Source organism: Cinclus cinclus, chromosome 17 (assembly GCF_963662255.1).
Source record: "Cinclus cinclus chromosome 17, bCinCin1.1, whole genome shotgun sequence".
In the NCBI taxonomy this organism is placed as follows: Eukaryota; Metazoa; Chordata; class Aves; order Passeriformes; family Cinclidae; genus Cinclus; species Cinclus cinclus.
The window spans coordinates 7,446,661-7,468,073 of NC_085062.1; the positions used below are offsets into that span (position 1 = coordinate 7,446,661).

The 21,413-nt window shown below is 36.4% G+C and overlaps 1 protein-coding gene across 2 annotated transcripts in view; it reads left to right on the plus strand.

Annotated features, from left to right (window-relative positions):
* The window catches only part of TXNRD2 (thioredoxin reductase 2), a 32,325-nt gene extending 15,117 nt beyond the window's left edge, over positions 1 to 17,208 (plus strand). For both annotated transcript variants that reach the window (XM_062504188.1, XM_062504189.1), the window contains 6 exons: positions 4,036 to 4,172; positions 8,830 to 8,925; positions 9,137 to 9,229; positions 10,009 to 10,080; positions 11,850 to 11,947; positions 14,200 to 17,208. In XM_062504188.1, coding sequence (XP_062360172.1) covers positions 4,036 to 4,172; positions 8,830 to 8,925; positions 9,137 to 9,229; positions 10,009 to 10,080; positions 11,850 to 11,947; positions 14,200 to 14,323 — 620 coding nt within the window. In that variant the 3' untranslated portion in view covers positions 14,324 to 17,208. The remainder of the gene's footprint in view (positions 1 to 4,035; positions 4,173 to 8,829; positions 8,926 to 9,136; positions 9,230 to 10,008; positions 10,081 to 11,849; positions 11,948 to 14,199) is intronic.
* The last annotated feature ends 4,205 nt before the right edge of the window (positions 17,209 to 21,413 follow it).

Consider the following 21,413-nt stretch of genomic DNA (forward strand, 5'->3'; position numbering starts at 1 on the left):
AGTAATTTCTTGAGAGCAGTGTAATTACTGTAACAGTTTGTGCAGAATACAGATTCTGTTCAGTCATAAATGCTGAGGAGATTGAAGCCAATGACCTACCTCACTGATTGGTGATTGGTGGTTGACTTCTGGTTTTTGACACTGTAGAGCCATCCTTTGAAACCAAACCTTTAGTTAAAGTAAGCTTTGTGTGGGAGAATTAATGTAAGAGTGAACTGTAGCTTTCTTCTCAGAAAATGCTTCCAGCCCTCTTCACTTTTTAAAGGATGTTAAGAACAGGAAAAGTAGAATTTTAGAAGTCTGTTCCATGCTGTAAGTTTTAAATTTGATTACATGTCACTTGGAATTGCTTTTCTTGTTAACTCCAGGTGTGCACTGGATGGCCACAGCCACGATTTTGCTCATTGCACCACAAGCTTTCTGCTGAGAGGACTCCTCTGTGTAAAAAGTATTAGTCAGTGCTACAGGGGAGTACAGTGAGCAGCCTTGGCAGAGAACCAGTTACTGCCCTAGCACTAAGGGCCAAATATTTTTCAAATTCTGGCAGGCATGCTGGAGGTTTATCAGTAATAGATGTAATGTTCAAAAGCATCCTGGAGAAATGGTGCACACTGCTATCAGTGTGATAAAGTTTCTGAACTTCTTTTAATCTAGTCAGTATTTTCCAGTAGTTACACTGAAGTGACTTTTATTAGTGAACTAATGTTTTATTATCAGCTGGTTATGTTATTGTGAACACCTTGTGGGTTTTAGGAGACATTTGAGGGAGGAAAGTGTAGTGGTCTTTAAACTCATTTGGGGAATGTGTCAGGCATTCAGAAGAGAGAGAGTATTGAGACTGGGAACACATACAAGATTTTGATTAAGGTGAGACTCAGGTCAAATTGGGTAAAGTTCTAAGGTGATTTGTCAAAAGGCTAATTAATATGGAAGAAGTGGAGAAGACTGTTGGGCTTGAGCTTTATTCCAGAAAAAATCTCCTGTCACCCAGCAGTATCCTCACACTGGCCATCTACAGTAAAATGCAGGGTTGACTGCAGTTTGGATTTTTAAAATGTTGGGAGGCAAACAGGCATTCCAAATTCTGTAGTTAAGAAACTCTGGAAGACCCATTATAAAATTCTTCTGTCAGCTGCACCTTTATCACCCTGGGAAATCTTACTGAATGCAAGAATATGCTATCGCTCATTTACCACTGCTGCATGATCAGGAACCTGACTATGGCTATTCCTCTGAGTTTAGCTGTTTCAGGGTCCACTGTTGAAGGTCCTGCACCTTAAGGTCACAGTCTGATGCTTGTTTCCCTTGTTCTGTGTTCAGGTGTGATTACCAGAGCCCTTGGACAGGTAATGGGACACAAATGCCACACCACAACCTGGCCAGTCTGGCCAGTGTCTGTGATGTGAGCTTCAGCCACTCCCCTGTCACTCCCCACGGTGGAGCCTCCTGGCTGGCAGCCCCCTTAGGAAGCCATGTTGTTACAGTTTACAAAAACATATCAAAAAGTTGTTTTTTCTTAAGAAGTTAAAAGCAAATGAGGGCCAGCCCTGAAAGCAGAGCTCTGTGTGGTTTTCACAGCTGTATGGTAAGTGTATGGGTCTATGAAAGATGAGATTATGGTGTGCTGTTAGAAGTGCAGGAAGCAGGTAACCTTTTAAAGGGTCAGATTTGAGTTGCACCTTTCTTCTAGATGTCTGGCATAAGATTTTGATGTTTTGAATGAAAGCTAAATCTTGCCTTGTGTCGTATACAATTGTACACTCCTGTTCTTTGGCAGTTTCAGGACATCTTCAAACTAAAAGCACATGTGCTGATTTTAGGCAAAGTGTGGGTTTGTGTGCCTGGTAGGATTTGGTATCTTAGAAATAGCTGTGAAGTCATGCTATCTTGAAGTTGAAAATATGAAAAAAAATCAGGAGTTAGGGGGTATAAAATGAAAGTCCTGTTGAGAAATTGAGAACTGATTTTACTATAGTAAGTGAATGTTGGGTAATGCCAGAATTCCCTGAGTGTGACACTGCAACCTACCACAACGCATTGTATAATCACGGGCCTAAGCTACTGAATTTGAAATGAAGCAAGATCAGTTAATATAATTCTTGTCTATGGAGGCGAACCTGCATGGGGCTAAAGGCCAATAAAGCTTCAGCTCAGTATTTTAAAACTTTGTTTTGCTTTTAAAAATAATAGTTAGGCAGTAAAATGGGGAGAGAAACTTCACTATGAGAAGCAGCGCATTTTTTTGTAACTCTTAGCTATTAATACCAAGCTGTACATATGTTAAAATAGACTGCAATGGAAAGGTTAAGTGTTATCCTGCAGGTTTGATAAACTCAACTGTTGTTGTCACAGGTCTTTAAATTACTCCATTGAGGGGTTTTCTTTTTTTTCCTCTTTCAGTGCCTGCCGTTGCGTGCTAAGTTTTCTCTTGGCTCTGCCTGGCAGGAAAAAGAGGAAACTAGAAAACCCCATTAGTTGTCCATTTGCAGAATACCCAGGCTTTACTCTCAATACACAAAAAAATACAACGGTAGGAAGTTGTTTCACATCCGAGCCAAGATAAGGTCCTGGAGGTTTATTATTTTTGTTGCCTGATAGCATCAGGACTGGGGAGCAGGGGGCAGAGAAGGAACAGCAGATCAACATCCCATGGGGACAGCAGAAGGGAAGACAGACAGATAGCCAAGTGCCGACAGCTTCAGTCAGTGCTCCCAGAGGAAGTGTTGGTTTCACCAGATGAAATTAATACACAGAAGTCTTTACAGAGGCATTCAGATGTGACATTGTTTGAGGGGCCTGGCTATATGGCAGATGTATAAAGCACTGAATCATATGTTTACATATAATTAGGTCTGTATTGACAAGCCAGGCTTTCCTTTCTTAATAATTTCCTACATTAACATCAAAGAGCTTGTTTTTATAATGAAAACGTTTCCCTTTTTGTTTTGCTTTGCTCTGTATTAACATCAAATGCAAATCATGACTCACGCAAAGGAGACCTGTATGTGTAGATATATCCATATTCATTTAAAGCCTCTAAAACAGACATGTTTAAAAAATTCCTTCATTTTGATATATTCAGGTAATTTTTTTCCATGATCCTGTGTAGCCTTAAAAATTTTGTGACTATCACATAATTTCACTGTGTTTATTAACTTTCAAACAAGTTGGATAGGATTTAAGATTCCAGTTTCTGGGTCAGGAATTGCATCCTTAGATACTCTATAGAAAACTCAGTGTAATGCTCTTAAGACTTTGGTGATCTAAGGGGTAACTGTGCAGAAAACATTTCAAAAATATATGTGTAAAATATGAGATAATTTGATATCATTGGACTAGGAAGCTGTAATAAAATCTGGGCTTAGTTGTATTTGCCGCAGTTGTTTTTAAATACATTTAAAATGTTTCTAAACTCTATAGAAATAGCTCAAATACAGTCTGAGATAAATCAGCATTTAGGACTTGAGAGCAAAGTTGATAAAATTTTTCATCTAAGTTGAGGGAACTGAAAGTGTCTTTAAGTGTATTCAGATGACAAGAAACAAGGACTTCAGGAACGTTTAACATTGAACAACATTAGTAATTATTTTTATTCAAAATGTATACACAACACTCTGTTGGCACTGAGCAACATTTGGTTAATGTTTATTGGAAATATCAGTGTAGAATTTGCTTAATTTTTATATGCATATTTGTACTACATTAGGAAACTAAATTTAGAATGTTCAATAAATATGAAATAATGTGTTTTTTTCACTTTTTCCAGTGGGTGTTGTCCTCCAAGTTTAAAAAATACAATACTCTGATATCAGAGCAAAGGCAGTAAGTGATTGAGCTCCTTTCCCTCAGAATGTTATATCCATACTTTCCACCCCTGCAGCTTTCTCAGTATTAGTTTTCTCATATTTCTGCTTGGACTATCAAATAGAACAAAGTTCTTGGAGACCTACATTGGAGGATGCCAGCTCTTTAGATTAACGCTGATGAAGTTTTCCAATAGCTTTTACTTTAACTTCTTTTTTTTTTTTCCTTAAGGCCGAGCCCCTGACACCAAAACTCTCAATTTGGAGACAGTTGGAGTGAAAACTAATTCTGAAACTGGAAAGATTATTGTTGATGCCAGTGAAGCTACTTCTGTTCCTCACATTTATGCAGTTGGAGACATAACAGAGGTACTGAGTCTACATAAACTATTTTACAATAACAGGAAGCCAACTTTGTTCCTGACTAATAACTAGTCCCCAGATGTAGTCATGCTGTAGTGTATATGTTAGTGTTTTGCACTTTTTCACTTGGCAGGGCTGGAGTGTTTATGCCAGCCACCTGGGTCAGTAATTTCCTTCACAGGGATCTTGTGAAGTATCTCAGCATGAGAGATTATTGCTGATGTTTATCAGGGAATGCATCATTGGTCAGAGGCTAATAATGATGTCTTTATCACTCCTGTTATCTTTCTAATAATGTTTTTATCACTTCTGACATATGACTTCATACTGCCTGTGAATGCTGAGTGAAAGCAGTTCTTACCTTCTGTAGCTGAGTACATTTACTGGGAATAACTATGACAAGTTCTGTGACTGCATTTGGGGTATTTAGGGTGTTAATTGAGACTAATCACAAAACAGCTTTTCAGCTCCCTGATGCAAAATGCTTCTGGCAAAAGTACTTTCCTATAGAATATGAAAAGTAATTGCTGAAAATACTAAATGCATTTGACTTTTGTTCCAGATTTGTGAATGATTATACTAAATAAACATGAGGAATGTGGCTTTTTTGTTTTTGTGTTTTGTTGTTTTTTGTTTGTTTTGTTTTTGTTTGGTTGGTTTTTTCCTTTTTTTTTGTTTTTGTTTTTGTCTTTTTTTTTTTTAAGAAGGGGACATTATAACTTAAGCAAAATAATTTACTTGTTAGAGAGGTAAAACCAGATTCTGTGGTCTTATTCTAGTGCTATTTATAATCTCTAGTCATATATGACAAGAATATCTTGTCATGATAAATGTGCACTTAAATACTTTCTATCTGCCACTTTTCTTTTTCCATAAGAGCTCAGCTTATCTGCTGTAAATTGGGCATCCTCAAATATGCTGATTTTAAAAAAAACCTTTGGATTCTGAACTGTGGAGTCACAGGAGGATGTTGTCATCATCTGCCTGCTGTGCCTGGAAAATTTGGGCAATATGTAGAATACAGAGCAGTGCTGGGCATTGCAAGATACAGAGTTCTCTCACCTGTTCCTGAGCTTTATGGAATTGAAGCCTTTCTATCAATATTGTTTTTCATATAGTGCAGGCATCTGCCTTACAAGTCTGGTAAAGCTAAGTACTGTAGCAATATCCAAACAGTATATGTAGTATAATTTTAGAGAAGTTAAATGATTTCTCATTCTGCTGTTTAAAATATTTTAAAGATCTCTCAAATGTATAAACCTTACAGGTGCTTTTAGTTTCTGAAAAGATGTAACAGATTAAATTATGTCTTGGGAATAGCCCTGCAAATTTCTGACTGGACTTTGGAGCTGCCAGAGACACTTAAATCTCATCAATCTGCTGACCACTCCTGACCTCTTCCCTGTTTGTAGACATGTGTTTCTTCCTGTCTGTCTCCATCTTCATGTGGACTTGCCATTTCCTTTTAAATTGTGTTAAAACTCTTTCCTTCTCAGATATTTCTCCTTTATTTTTTTTCCTCCCTTACTCTACCCAACTTCTCTGTCCTGTTTGTCCTTTCCAGTCACTCAGAGCTTTGGGATTTTGTAGAGTTCCTCTCCTTTCTTCTCATTTCACATGCAGATTCCCCCTGTACTTGTCACTTCTTGCTCTCAGATACTTCCTGAATTCCACTTTCTGCTCACAATAACCTTCTACACCTGCTTATCCCTGATATCTATGCCTTGGCTGGTCCCCTGCTTTCCAAAGTTTTCTTTTTAATTTCATCCAAGAAGCAGTTGTTAGAGGCAATGCTGGCAGGGCTTAGATTCTGTTGTTTATTTTGCTGCCAATCTGCAGTGTTATTGTGGGCAAATAATTTCCTTTTTGGATGCTTTTTGTCTTCTGCCCTTTGAGGATTTAGTTAAATAAGAAATATAAAGTTGGAGGCAGGATGCTCTCCTCTTTCCTACTCTGAATATAACAAATCATGTCTTCATGTATTTGTTAGTTTCATTTTGTTGTTAAAACTTGGATTTCCTTTTCCTGCTTTTGTCCTTATTAGTGCGGATTTTTGAACCTGAGTGGTTCAATAGACACTTCTAAATATAAGTGTTAAAACCAGCAGCACAGGTCTGTGCTGTGTCCAGTGTACAGTTGGGGTGAAAAATGAGAAAGTTAAGTCAGTGCTTTGTAGAATATTCCCTTAAACTTTTATCTACACACTGGCTCAATGCAGAGAATTAAAGGGATCATCATATAGTACTCATACATTTCAAGTGTTTAGAGATAAAAAGAAATACTGCCACTATCTTACCTGACTCCAGCACAATGTGACCTGTGTAATTCCATTTGCTAAGCAATGAAGTTTATTGTATTTGAATACTTAAATTAGTTTAGTCTTTTAAGCAGAATTAATTTAGATAATAAATTTCATTGGCATGGGGACCAGCAGTGAAAGAAATTTCTGTGTTGGTGCATGTCTCAAATTAGCACATGAGAATCAAGGGCATCCTGCTAAGAACCACAAAGCTGCAGAGCTTGGTTGTGGTACTTTCTGGGTGTGACCTACCAAAAGAGCACAGGAAGGGGAATCTTGTTTCTTGTGTGTAAGCATCAATGATCCCTAAGAACCATTATAAAAATTATACTTTCCTCTGGTGTTCCTGTTCAGGATTTCTCTTTGCTCTGCTCTGTCTCTGTTAGAGTTTCTTTGCTACCATAAAGTGCTTTTGCTCAAATTTTGTGAGTAGTTCCCAATTCTTCCTCCCTCCTTTACCATTCCACACTGAATAAATGCTGAATTGCTACCAAATAGCTAGAACTGCTTTTTTTTTTTTTTGTTAGAATTCAGTGCCCTGGCTGGAAGGGGAATGAGAGAGGGGGCAGCTGAGTTTCCTGATTGCTCAGAATGACTGTTTTCATTTGGGAGTCCTACCCAGCTGGTACAGATGGGAATCTGTGTGTGCATGGGTGTCTTGTTGCACCCCTGTGTGACCAATGGAATCCTGATGTTACCCAAGATTTCATTTGGAGAAAAAGGGGAAAAAAAATCTTCCAGATGTCAGTCAGTTTGTGTACCCTCAAAAAACATTATTCAAGTTTTGGCAAAATATTATTTTCAACTGGCAGGTGAAATTGCATTTCAGCATTTTCATCTTCTGTAATCAGGATCAGGAAGATCAAGCTGGAATTTTAGTTTGAATTTTTTTTTTCAATGCTGATATAAACTCTGTGTTAAAATCCTTCCTCCAGTAGTATTCTTGTTGAAAGGCATGGCACACACTATAAAGACATTTTCTCAGAAGGAGGTTTATCATATGGTCAGGCTGCTCTACATCTGTCATATTTCAAAGGGTGTTACAACAAAGATGTGTAGAGAAAGTGGAATGTACAGTATGTTGCTTTGAATAGAAATGAGACTAAAAGAGTTGTGTTAGAACAAATACACATTACTTCAAAGATTTTTAAACTCTCTTAGGACCATCTTGGTTAAATGTATAATCCATTGGAGGATTCTTATGAACAATTCGTATCCATAATTATCAGCAGAGTAGTTCTACACATGACTGCAAAGTGAATGTGCATTTCAAATATTTACCAAGGAAGGTCTTTAAGTCATTGTTTATGAGGAATTTGGCTTTATCTGCATGGATGTTTTAGTAATTAGTTGGGTTTTATGGAATGCATGGCAGTGCTTTCACAATTTTATCTCTCGTTCCAATCTTCTATTCATTTCTGGAATGCCAAAACAACATATATTTCCTGCTACAGAAATGATTGGCAGACATGTTTCAGGCAAATGTGTGTTAGAAAAAACAAATTTCATCTGGTGAATTGCATTTACAGACTTAAAAGTCAAAATGCTGGATTTGAAAAATTGTGACTTGATGGATGTTAGAAGGAAAAAGGGATAGACTTGCAACTTTGTGTTGTGTCATGAGCTGTGGAGGAAAAATAGAGTAGCCTTCATTTACAATTAAAATTGTGATTTCTGTTATCAGGTTAGATATATTGTTTCAGATTGGTTTTTTGCAATTGAACTTTTAAGTGGTTATGAGTATTAAATGCCTATTAATATGTAGATAATTAATATGGTATGTGTACTGAAGAAAATGGTAGCTAATACCATGTACACAGTCTGTCTACCAATATACAAAAAAAAGCTTTTAAAGAAGAATGGATTACAGTGAAGATTTTTCAGTCCAGGACCAACAGATGAAGTCACTAATAGTGTCTACAACTATCTGGGTTTTGTGCCTGTGTTCTGTAAAATGTGTAAAATTTTTTTTTTTAAAAGATCTGATTTTTAAAAACACTGTTGCTTTAAACTAGTTTCTTCTTGCTTTAAAAAGACACTTTGAAAAATTTCCTCATGGCTTACTTTGGAGAAAAGGGGTGAAGTGAACAGTCAGCATGTGAATATGTGCTGCTTTTCAAGAGCTGACATGATAAGATATAAAGATATGATATATTTGTGACATTTTCCCCTCATTAAGACAGAGAGTAAACTCAGACTTTAAAGCATGTTTGGACAGAAATTATTATTGCTTTTTCTATTTGGAGCCCTGGCTACTGAGCTGGAATTCCAAAGATTTGGCCTTCCTCTGACCATTGTCCCAGGAGAAATCTTTGGATGCCACTTCTCCTTAAGTTCAAACAAAGCCTTGTGCTCTCTTCTTAGGGCCGTCCTGAATTAACACCCACAGCAATAGCTGCAGGAAAACTGCTGGCTCAGCGTCTTTTCGGCCAGTCTTCAGAGCTGATGGACTATGACAATGTGAGTTATGTCTTTTTTTCAGTAAGAACAATCTTTGGCTTTTTTTTTTTTTTTAAATTTATAAGGAATTTTTGTCACTTTGGAATCCAGCTTTGACAGCAGCCACAGTGGAGGTGTGTGCCCGAGCTGCACCTCTCAGTCGTGCACAGGGGTCTGCCAGGCAGCTGCTGCACATGTTCAGCTGTAACACCTTCTGCTTCCTCCTGAGCAGGTGCCTACCACAGTCTTCACTCCCCTGGAATATGGTTGTGTTGGCCTGTCAGAAGAAGCAGCTGTGCAGCGGCACGGATCAGATAATATTGAGGTACGAAAACATTTTAAATTTCTAGTTGGTGGCAGAGTTACCCTGTGGGAAGGCAGAATTTTCACTGCTCTATCAGGTAAAACTTTTGGTCCCCAAAATGATGTGTTTACAGTTAGGGAGTTGATGTCTCCAGAAATGCTCAGAGCTTCAGTAGTATTGTAGCAGGTCACAATGGGAACTGTTACCTACTTAAAATCACTGATAGGGTTTGACAGCTTTAAAGTAGCTGCCATTTTAGCAAGTTACATTATGCAGCATCATAAAATAATGGCTATGTTACTTTCTGCAAGTTACTCTTGAAGAGATATATTGTATTGCTCTTACTCACTCGCCCCAGGGAAAATCATTAATGAAAAAATAAGAATTTATTAATTCAGAATGCAAAAATTACAGTTTGGATTTTGTTGTGGGATGCATTATTATAGATGAAAAGATTCTTGGATTTCATTATTTCAGTAAACAAGGCATTGAACCTTAGAGAGAAGCTTAAAAATCCTAGGTTTTTTTCCTTTAATTTAGTGCATTAGTCTGAGTAGCATTATTTGTGAGGGTTTTTTCAGTTTTGCTTTTAGTCCGATTCTCTGAGACAGGTTTGTGTTAAGCTTTCCATATTTACTGTGCTTTCCATATTTTTCTTTAAAATAATTATCAGGTTATAAATACATCAAATTTTGTACAAAGGTATAAATATGTAGTAATAGTAGTTATTATAGTAATAAATACCAGGTTTTGACATAATAGTACTCTTTTACACAAAATGTTATTGTTTTTCCTACCAGGTATACCATGCATATTACAAACCTTTAGAGTTTACAGTGGCTGAAAGAGATGCAACTCAATGCTATATGAAAGTGAGTTTTGTGTGCTTTTAACTTGCTTTTATCTTAAAATGGGATATGGTACAGCCAACTTTAAAGAGCACTGCTTAGTAAAAAAAAATAAAAAAATCACAAGATGGATATTTTCTTGGTGGTAGATATCTTGAAATTGCTTTACAGATATTAGCATTTTTGACATTCTGCTGATAAAAAACATCTTTGAGCTGCTTTTAATGTCCTAAGATATATTTGAAATTCTACAGATATCAATCTCTGCCTCTTCTAGCAAAGTTCTTAACTGGTACATGTAATATTTATATTGACACTTCTTGCTGAAAGTTTGGTACTTTCAAAAATTAAGCATAAGGCTAACGAAACTACAGTAACTACTCAGTCTGTACTCATGAAAACAAAAAAGCTCCTGGTTTAGACCTAAGTGCCAGACTTGAAAAGGGCCATCTGCAGTAATCCATTTGCTTCAGTGTTAGAAAGGGTTTTTGATGCTCTTGCCTACATTAGGGAATCTTAGATAAGATGAACTGTAGTGTTGGCAGAACATACCATAGTTTTCTTTTCTTTCCTTTCTTTTTTTCCTTATCATCAGGGAGCAGTCTTTTTTGCATAAATGTATCCATCAATTATATTATGCAATATTAAATTGTTATTGTTATGTAAGGAATGTCCACTGTCAATAACTGAAATCAGTTTTTCTGACTGTATTTTTTCACCTCTGAGTTATGTAAATGCTAGCCATAAATGTTCCAAGTTCCAGTGTAACAAAGGTGATATATTCAATTTTATGTATTCCCTTTGAATTATATCAATTAGAGTAAATTTTTAAGGGTGAAGTAGTAACATCATCATAGTTGTTGAATGATATTTAATATAGTGCTTACTAAACTGTCAAAACATATAAACAAACATGTAATTTGAGTTTTTCAAACTCTATTGCAAGAACTTTTCTGTTAAAACACCTTAATATTTAAAGTCCCACATAAGGATTGCTGCTGTTCCTGCCATTCCTGATGAAAGACTTTTAAGCTGTTACTGAATAGGAGAACTTAGTAGATTAGTGATAATGTAATGCTTGATGGGAGAATGCAGGGAGAGACTGACTTTTGTTTCATAATTATAAAGATGGTGACCTTACAGGAACTAAAACATTTTCATTAAGTTCTCTAATAAAAGTTAAGTGTGCAATGACTCAGGCTCTCCTAGATACTTATTAACCTTCATCTTTGGCTGCTTCTGAGGCTGGACTCATTTTTAGGTTATGTGCCCTATGTGGTAAATGTATCTCACCAAACATGATGCTGGTAAGTGTTTGCTGACTGAGTCACAAAGGCACAAAATATTCTGGAGCTAGTAGTGGTCTTCTGTGAAAATACAGCTGATAATGGTAGTGGTCTTCTGTGAAAATACAGCTGATCAAAACAACTGCACAGGCTTGGAGAAGTTCTGAGGTGGCCACTCAGTGGAAAAGAGCACTGGTCTGGTCACCAGACTACAGAAAGTACTTTGAAGATTTCAACAAATGGAAAACAACAAAGTATTCAGCCCCAGAAATTACTGTTGTCAGTGGCTGCCTCAAGTCTGAAAGAAATACACTAAATAAAGCTTCAATTTAGGAAAGTGCTCAAGGACAGTAAGAATAAGACTTCAGCAAGTGCGTAAGTTTTTGACACACTGGAAAGAAACAGCTGAGCTAGGATCTTGGGGCACTCCAGTTTCATTTAATCCATCTTCATGCCTTATCTTTAAGTGTTCTAAGAAAAGATCTTTTTTTGATGTATTGTTTTCAGATGGTGTGCTTACGAGAGAGGGAGCAACGAATACTTGGCCTTCATTTCATTGGACCAAATGCAGGCGAAGTTATTCAAGGATTTGCTCTTGGAATCAAGTAAGTACAAAAGAATGTCTCTAGCTTCTAAAGCCTGCTTCTTAAGTTATTGTAAGATTATAAAAGATAGCTGCCTAGTTTTGGCAACACTATAAAGAATGCATGCTTTTTGTTACTTTTCATAGAGTATTGCATATATTTTCACTAAAAATACTGCAGTTCTTCATTAAGATATACTGGATTTAGTTACTGGATACAGTAATACTGGATATAGTTAGGGAACAACTGAGGAAAAGATATTGTTGATTTGATATGGTTAAAGCAAAAAACAGAATTAAGCATTAACTAATGTTAGTTTTTTCAGTTTAGCTTCTTTTGCATTCTGTGCACAGGATAGGAGATCATACAGTTTTGCAAGTTACTTCTTTAAAAATATGTTTGTGCTTTTCATAAAAACCTTTCTTTACACCTGCCAAGCATTTCCTTTCCTAATCACATCTTAGATTTGCACAGCCATGGCTTCTTAAAAGTTCAGCAAAGTTTGCATGAATTCTTATATTGCTGGGATATAAGTTAACTATAATATAGTAAAAAATAAACTTCTATGGAATGACAGGAGAGCAAAGATACTTTTGTTTGAAGCGATCTGATAATTGTAATAAAAAACTTACCCTTTGTGATCTGCTCTTGTTTAAGATTTTGCTCAAATATTAATATAGAAGTCCTCAATATGAAGGAGCAAGGATTGATTCTCAGTCCTCTCTGATTAAATGGAAAATTCTTGCTATGCTTTTTGTGTGCTACAATTATTTCTTACTTGTTTTTTTCCTTTCCCCTTCTTATTGCTGATTCACATCTTCAGATATGTTGATTCCTATATTTACATTACAAAATTACAATTTTAACTCCCTCTTCAAATAAAGTAGTCTGGGACATCATAAATCATCATCAGTTGTGGTGCCAGTTCATTGTTCTGAATTTTATCACCATTTTACTATAGTTTTAGTCCTGCACTTGTGAGTGACTATTATAAATGAAAAGCAGAAAGGATTAAGAAGGCAGGACCACAAGTATCATGTGAGGAATATCTTGGAAATCACTGATTGCAGGGTACCCTCAGTACACATTTTCAACATGTGTTTGTAGTCCATTAATTGCCAGTGGTATAGATTCTAGAGCTACATTTTAAGGATGTCATTGTTTTGAAGTTTTATCCAAAATAACCATTGAAAAGGAAGCACATGAAACTGGAGTGCTTATCTTCCTTGCTTGAGGGAAATGAAAATTTTAGCCACAGTAAGAGGTTTTCAGCAGGTCAGATTCCTGTATTGGTTTCTATTGCATTTCACAAATCCAGAGCTTTATATGTGGAACCCCCACTGTAAGAGCTGCTCTTCTCCTTTGTCCAATGTTAGGTCTTGCTTCAGCCTCTCTGAAGGATGATTTTTCATCTTCCCTCCCCACCCAGCACTCCAGTAACATCTGTGGTCAGCAAAGATCTTTTGCTTGTCAGTGCTTTTTTGGATGTAAGTGGAGACACCAAAAGGCATCTATGGCTTCCTTCCCTGTATTTTGTAGAGGGAGATAACATTATTCTATAGAGAGTTTGAAGTAATCCTTAAATTTAGGGCTATTTCTGTTATTCTTACAGTGTAGCCTGCCAGGAATAACAGTTTAAAAGAAAATCATCAAGTCTTTAGAATGTTACTGGACAAGTAAGGGAATTAAGCAAGTGGGATTGTAGCACCAGGAGGTTTTGATGGATTTTATTTGTTTGTTTGCCTTGTTTTTTTCAAATAAAAGACTTTTTTTTTCCTTGCTTATAACACTGATATTCAGTGTAAGCACCAGAGACTTTCAGTTCATGGAAGAATATTCTGGTATTATTTCCTTCAGCAGATTCTTTCCAACATTTGTAATTAAGATTTTCTTCCTCTGTGTGTATGTGTGCATTTTTTTTCATCTGGAGTTAGTGAAACACACATGTATATACAAGAAAAGCTGAAGGTTGCAGTTTTGTCATATGTTTTTGCCACAGGCTCAGTTGTGACTTAGGGTAAATTGCTTAATTCTCTCTGTCTCAACTCTTATGACAATTCTTTCCTGCCTCAGTGTTGGGAAGCTGGGCGTCTACGTGTTGTGTAAGTGCCTGAGAAATAATAGGCAGCATTGTTTGAAGATCAAATGCAACTCCTCTATCTGATCAAGTGGACAAGAGCGAAATTACTTTGATGTTTTAGGGCCTTCTAGCTGCTTCAGGTGAATAGCATTTGACTTTATGGGTCATTTTTTTTGTTGTTGTTTTTTGGTAGATGTGGTGCTACATATCCTCAGATGGTGAAGACAGTTGGCATTCACCCCACCTGTGCTGAAGAAGTTACCAAGCTGCACATTACAAAGCGTTCTGGCCTGGATGCAACAGTTACGGGCTGCTGAGGTTAAATACCATCCCTGGAAAGAAGGAAAAAAAAACACAAAGCATATTTGTAAAGAAAAGGGGCACTTAAAGTTGAAACAGCTTTAATGGTTCAGGTTATAGGAATCTTTCTTGTTCTCCTTGTAGAGAGCTTTTTTTTCACAGCCAAAAAATTTTCCTTGCACCATCACAGTTCTAAAACTAATGTAGTCCTGCTGCAACAAATCTCATTTCTACATGCCTAAAGCTCTTCTGTTGCTGGAAGCTAGGGAATAAGCACAGTATTTTATATATAAATATAACTAAACCCCGTGACATCTGAGGCCATCTTCAAATGAAGCAGTTGTCATTTGGGTTTCCCTCTTGGCACAACTGACTGTGAGCAGAGGAGTCTCAGGTGCTGGCAGTCAGAGAGGGCATCCCTTAGAAGTTTGGTGGGTGCTTTGTCCTGCATGCTTGGATTGCTCATTGCTGATCCTAATATTGAATATTGAGAGTCTGCATTCACCAGTGGAAATAAGTTCTTGGAGTGCATAACAAAGGGTAAGCAGTCATCTTTGGGTTTTTCCTTTAAAATGTAATATGTAAAGGAATGTAATAGAAAATCACCTGAAGATGTGCTGCTGCTGGAAGAATCACAATGGATTAATCAGTAGCAGCTTGGTCACAGTGTTATGGTAAGGACTGAGAATGAATTATCTCAAAGGTGCTGAAGGAAGAGTTGGATTTTATGGTGGCGCCTCTGCCTACACCTGAAATTTTTAATTCAGCTTAGTCCAAACTAAATTGACACATCTCACAAATTACTGCTTGAACAGTGTATATTAATCTGACAAGTAGAGTAAAACCCTCTAATAATCCACCTTATGCAGCATTTTCTCTTTTATAGAATGCAGAAATACAGCTGACGCTGAAATATTTTCTTGGTTTGTTTTTTAAGACTTTCTTACTGATGAGCTAGAGACTGAACTGACTTACGTCTGGCTTTAATAAAACACGTTACTGAAGGGAACTGCATTAAGCAGTGATCCAGAAGAGAAATGGTCCTGCCCTGAGCAAAGATATAAAATAATCATCTGCGACTTTTTCTTTCCTTTTTTTTTTTTTTTTTTTTTTTTTTTCCGTGCACTGGCCCGAGTAAGAAAGCATTACCCTGTTGCAGATTCTGGCTGATTTTCGTGCTCTCCAGAAGGGGGAGATGCTGGCTCATATGTGGTAGGAGAGGAACAAATCTGAGCGTGAAGCTTCTTGTGCAGAACCCTGTTAAGGAGGTAGCCTGACAAAAACACAAACCACTCTGCACTGAATTTCAATCCCAGTCGCAGTTTCAATATTTTGATGTGCACAGTCACAGTCTCTTGCACCCCTTACAGCAGAATAGTGCATATTGGAAGAGACCAGCTTCAGGTGAAACAAAATATATCCTTTTTGCAGTTCATTGATATTCGTGTTTTATGTGTGGAATTTGTTATTTTCATTCCAAAGTTGTTGCAATTTTGAAGAATGGTCTGATGATCACATATATATCTACTATTTTAATTTGATTGTTATTTTACTGCTGCAGCAACACAGACAAATGGTTGGTTTATATCAAGTGTAAATTAATTTTTACCATGAGAATTGTACCTGTCTGAGAAACTATCAGACAAAAGGGATCAAAACTTCCATGTAAAATAGAATTTAACAGCATTTATAATACTCTTATTGGTATGTGAATATTAAATTTTCAGATTTTTTTTTTACTTAGACAAGAACAAAAAGAAATCCTAAATGTTTTCTCTATAAATTTTCCTGATTTTTTTTTTTTTTTTGGTCCATGTTTCTGGTCCATAAAATAGGAATGATCCCGTTGGACTCCAAGTAGTATTCCCTATCAGATTGCTGATGCCATTTTTCATTTGTGAAGTCATCCATAAGCTTGTAGTTGATAAGGAATATTTAGATTGGAAGTGTTGTTGAAAAAATGCCTGAATTTTGCAACTGCCTTTAGAAGAAAAGATGAAAACTTTATATCTTATATAAATAGGTGCATTTCTGCACATTCTGAAGTTTGTTTCCTTTAATAAAGGGCCTTATGAATATGATATAGCCAAAATCCTCGCTAGATTTTCCTCAGCTGTTTAGAAAAAAAAAGAGTTCAGAATAAATTAGTTTCTTAAATTATTTTACTTAATATTTCAAAATATGGAGATACAGCTTAGTAGAAATTTTGCTGTGAAAAACAGCTCACCTCTGATAAAACTCTTAAAATTTATGCATGCAAGATTTTTTCCAGTGATTACCTATTATAGTTCCTTTAGCTTCCCAAAAATGAAAGCATTGGTGTTTAACCATATAAAATCTGCTTCTCTACTCTTGCCCTACCAATGCATCCAGCAGACAGAGTTGTCTGTCCCTACAGACAAATCAATAGAAAGAGGAGTTAATTTCATTCATTGTAAACTTCAAAATAATTATTTGGGACAGCAAATAAGAGAGATCTCAAGGAAATGTGACCTCAGTGTATATAGAGTGTGAAACTAAGGCATGTCATGGTTTTCAGAAGAAACAGAGCTATCTTGGTTTTAGAATTGCTGAGTGGCCTGCATGAAATTGTTCATCTCTTCAACAGCAGCCTGGTTCTGTTCTCATTTAGTGGATAATGCTGTTGCCCCCTGAAGTAAAACTAAACATACAATCCCACCTACATAATAATTTCAGAATCAGCAGTAAGACAGAATAATGACAAATATTGAGATTGTGCTTTTTTTTCCTGAAGGATTCACCAGGGATGGTGCTTAAGAGTTGTTTTTAAAAGCCTGACTAATGTAAATTGAAACAATTGATGAATTTATGTACATTGCAACTTACTGATTGCATGTGAAAATGTACCCAAAAAAATGTGGTCAGGCTTAGGATGCCAGCTGATGAGGATTTGTTTGTCAAACCACACCATGGTGCAAACAAGTCTGAGCTTTGCTGGGTCCCTCATATGTGTGATCCCAGTATTTATTGTGTTGTGAATTAATTAATGAATAAAGAATATTTTTTTTCTAGTAAATGTGTGATTGCACTTGCTTAATTTTGTACATGTGATTTCTGTTTACAGTAGATATATTTGTTGATCTTAATGACGTTTCTCTTGGTCTAAGTATGTATTAAGGAAACTAAAAAGTAGACAGACTCAACACTTTAATTAAGGAAATGTTGATACCTCTCTGTATCCGTGTGTAAACTAAATAACTGAGATTTTTCCAGGCAGGATGGCTTCTTATTTTAAATTTAAATTAAGAGAGCCTGTAGACTCGCTAAGTATGGCTTCAAATATCATCTTGTTTCCTCCAGCTGAGGAGGTCTAACAGGTATTTTCATTGTCCCTGCACACTGACATGCTTCTTGAAGTTTTGTCAAGAGTAAACTCCCTGAATGCAGTCAGAGCAGTGTACAGGGCTACAATATTCTACAGGAGCTGTTCGCTTGGGGTTTAAATTAGAACACAGGTGGAGAAAATGTATTGCTACAAAGCCCATTAGTAACTGCAGGTACTGCTAGGTAAAAATATTAGAAAATTAATAGAGAAATGACTAGCAATATTTAGAACTCGGAGAAATTTCTCTGTCAGAAAAGGGAGTACATTGTTCAATTAATCTTGATCTTCTTTTATATCTTTAAGTCTACTGATTTTGATGAGTTCCCATGAAGTCAGGTGATACTGAGCTTCTGAAACAGATTAGTTTAGTATTGCCTCACTGTGCCCTGGATTTGATGCTGAAATGAATGTTGACTTTTCTCTATGTAAAGGCATTTCTATTTCTGCATTTTTAACCTATTTTAATTTCCTGAAATATTTCACTGCAAGTTCTAACTAACTAGGATAGCTAGTAACAGTGCCTGAAAAAGGGAACAAGGTAAGCATAATTCTTGATTATTTTTTGCTTATTTTCATATACCACTTAATCCCAAAGCAAAAAGAATAACAGATGAGCATACAGACAAAATAAATTTGGAATAGAATTTAGTGCATTATTTATATTACACCTAATGATAGCTTGTTCTGAAGGTGTTGTATGATTAAGTTTTGCCTTTTCCCATTTCTGCATGTACTGTATTTTGTTACATCTACTGAAAATTATTTCTACAGTTTAGGTTATTCCAGACTAGGAGCTGGAAAAGATATTTCAGTACAATAGAATTTTTTTTTTTTTTTGCTAGCATAGTTGTTCTGATAAAAACATAAAAACCATGGATGGCATAGCTTTTCTAACCGAAGCAGTTGAGTATTTTAAAGTCTTTTGAGTTTGAAGAGTTCTCTTCAGAGGCTCGTGTCTGTCCAACAAAAGTAGGCAATTCTGTGCCCATATAAATTGCCATTTGTCTAGATGCCAGTGACATCGGTGTAGTCAAAGTTAAGGTTGGCCATTAATTTCAGTGGGATGCAAGTATGTGTTTTAAGTGCTTTGTTAAAGGGGAATCAATATAAGCATATGCCAAAATGTCTTTCATTATTACAGTTGGGGAACAGGCTGCAATTATGATTCAAAACATAAAAGGTACAATAGACATCTATGATTAGGCAATGAAATATGCCTTTAATAAGCATAGTGCAGACAGTTTGTTTTGCAATACGTAAACTTGTATAAAATTCATTGACTTTTTCATTCTTTCAGATCTGTGTGCACTCTTTTAAGAGAGGTTTTTTACTTTAATGCACAAAGTTTTCCTGATGTCCTTCCAGCAAAAAGGCTGGGTTTGTATGCATTTATTCTAGTGCCAAACTTGGATTTTACTAGGAAAAGAGGAAACAGCAGAGCAGACCTTTTTTCTTTCTCTTTTTTTTTTTTTTTTCCTTTTTCCCAGGGCAGCATGCAACAGATATACTGTAATTACTCTAACTGATTTTTTAAAAAATTGAATATTTCTGTCCACTACATGTCAAAAAGCTAATTATGTTTCCGTTGTGGTACTCAAAGTCAATATTGTCAACTCTTCTTAGTTCTAATCCTCTACATTGAATTTTGATGGGCCAGGTGAAATATCCCCTTCAGCACCTTACTGCAATTCTTGTCAATCATCTTGCCATGAAAAACATACATATTACAAAGGCTTTGGCAACACTGCATCTGATTTCAGTCTTTAATCTTACATGCACCTTAAGAAAACATCATTCCAACTACTGACATTCTGTTTAGGACATGAATGGGATCCTATTTGCTGTGGGAAACAAAAGAAAATTATCTGTCTTTAGCGGATATAATGGAACTCTTTGGCCATCACAGTGTAAAGGTTTAGTAAACCACAGATCTAGGAAGAAAACAATTGTGATGGTGAACTGATGAAGAAATGAAGCAGAATATCTCAGGTGAATAAGTAAGAAAATGCACATTTATTTACTCATAATGTAATTGGGAAATATCTTGCTTCAGGCACTGTTGGACTGAGGAGAGTGTCTTTTTTGGAACCCCTAGACTTTCTGTGCAAGGAATGCTGTTCACTGTAGTCCATTTCTGAGCAATGTATGGTGTGTGCCACTTTTTTTGTTGTTTCTTATAGACAAGATCTAGCACATCTGAAATCTTCTGGTCCTACAATGGAAAATTAACATCATTCCCTAAGAAGCTGGAATATAAACTAATAAGGCATGTTTCCAGAATCTGATTGCATCAGCCAGAAAGATATAGTATGAAAAGAAAAGTGGATATTCCCTGGGGGGGACTGTGAAATGAAGACCAGTCTTGTTTGAACAAGGTGCTGTGCATTGTTAGCTGGGTAGAGATATTGGGAGTTGCAGCCTGTCAGAACCAGCATCTCCAAGGAGGGGGTGGGGGGAAATGTTTCCAGGTAGATGTCTCAGCAGTTTGTAATAGACTATGTCCAATATATTAATACATTTATTTAAGGAAAGTGTTTATACTCCATGGAAGATGAACTACACCCTTATTGCATCTCCTGCCCTGTTTTCTTTCGGATCATACAAACACCAGAAAGACTGTTGGGTCTTTTTCTGTCCTCCTTTCCTTTACTTTAAAGCAGTATGGGAATCAGGCTTGTTATTCCTTGTTTCAGCATAAAGCCAAAGACCAAGATCCCTCTACTTAAATCTTTCACAAGAAGACTCTTTTTTTTCCCCAAAGCTCTGCAAGGAATTAGCTAGGAAACATAACTCAAAACAAATCCAAGCTATAGATACCTTTTCAGTCCGTGTCCATTAAAATATTGTGCAAAATATTGCCAGAAATTGCCAGTAAAATAAAACATTAAGGGAAATAAAACAGTGAAAAAAGACAGGCTTTAGGCTTTAAACAAAATTTGAGAAAATAAATAAACATTCCCTTCTTTGTTGGTTCCCTGTAAAGAAAGGCCCAAATGCATTTTCCCATGGTGTACTCCCAACAAAACATTTAAAATTGAAAGCTTGTTTTACTATTGTCTTTTTCTACTGTGTGGATGAACTGTAATGCAGCCAACTAATATTCTGTTCACATTGTGTCAGAGCAACAGGTTAGAAAGCAGCTTTTAGCTTTATGCAGGAGGTTGAGCTTAGCAATCTTTATTTAAACAGCTTTGTTCAATGGGGACAAAGGATTGTGTTTTGGTATTTTTATTTAATCTTGATAATCTTCCTTTTTTTCTCTCTCAAAGGATCAAGAGGAAATGCAGTAATTTTCAACTTCACACGAAGGCTAGTTGTACAAACACAGCTGAAAACATCAGGAAACGCAAGCATGTTCCTTAGAGAAATGGAGTCAAGTAATGTTCTGCTGGCACTAGACTCCTGGATAATTGGGAAGATGTTGGACACAGCAGTTTGGGCAGCAGGGTGTTCACACTGATAGCACTGTTCCATTTGGCTGTCTTAGGTGAATGACTCCTGTTATGTAGAAAGCAGAAATTATTAACCATATGACAGGAAGTAATTTAAAGGCTGCTTTGGAGACTGAAGAAATGGCTCTTAGATTGTTAAAGGATACTTTTAAAATTAATTTACACCACACCGAGATCTGATTGAATCATGGCAGCAATTTTTGATTTTTGTCTCTTTATTTTTCTGTGGGTTTCTTAGACATATTTCAAACACAGGAGAATAAGGAGAGTTTTCTTGGCACTTCAGACTTTGCTTGCATTTCTGTCCTT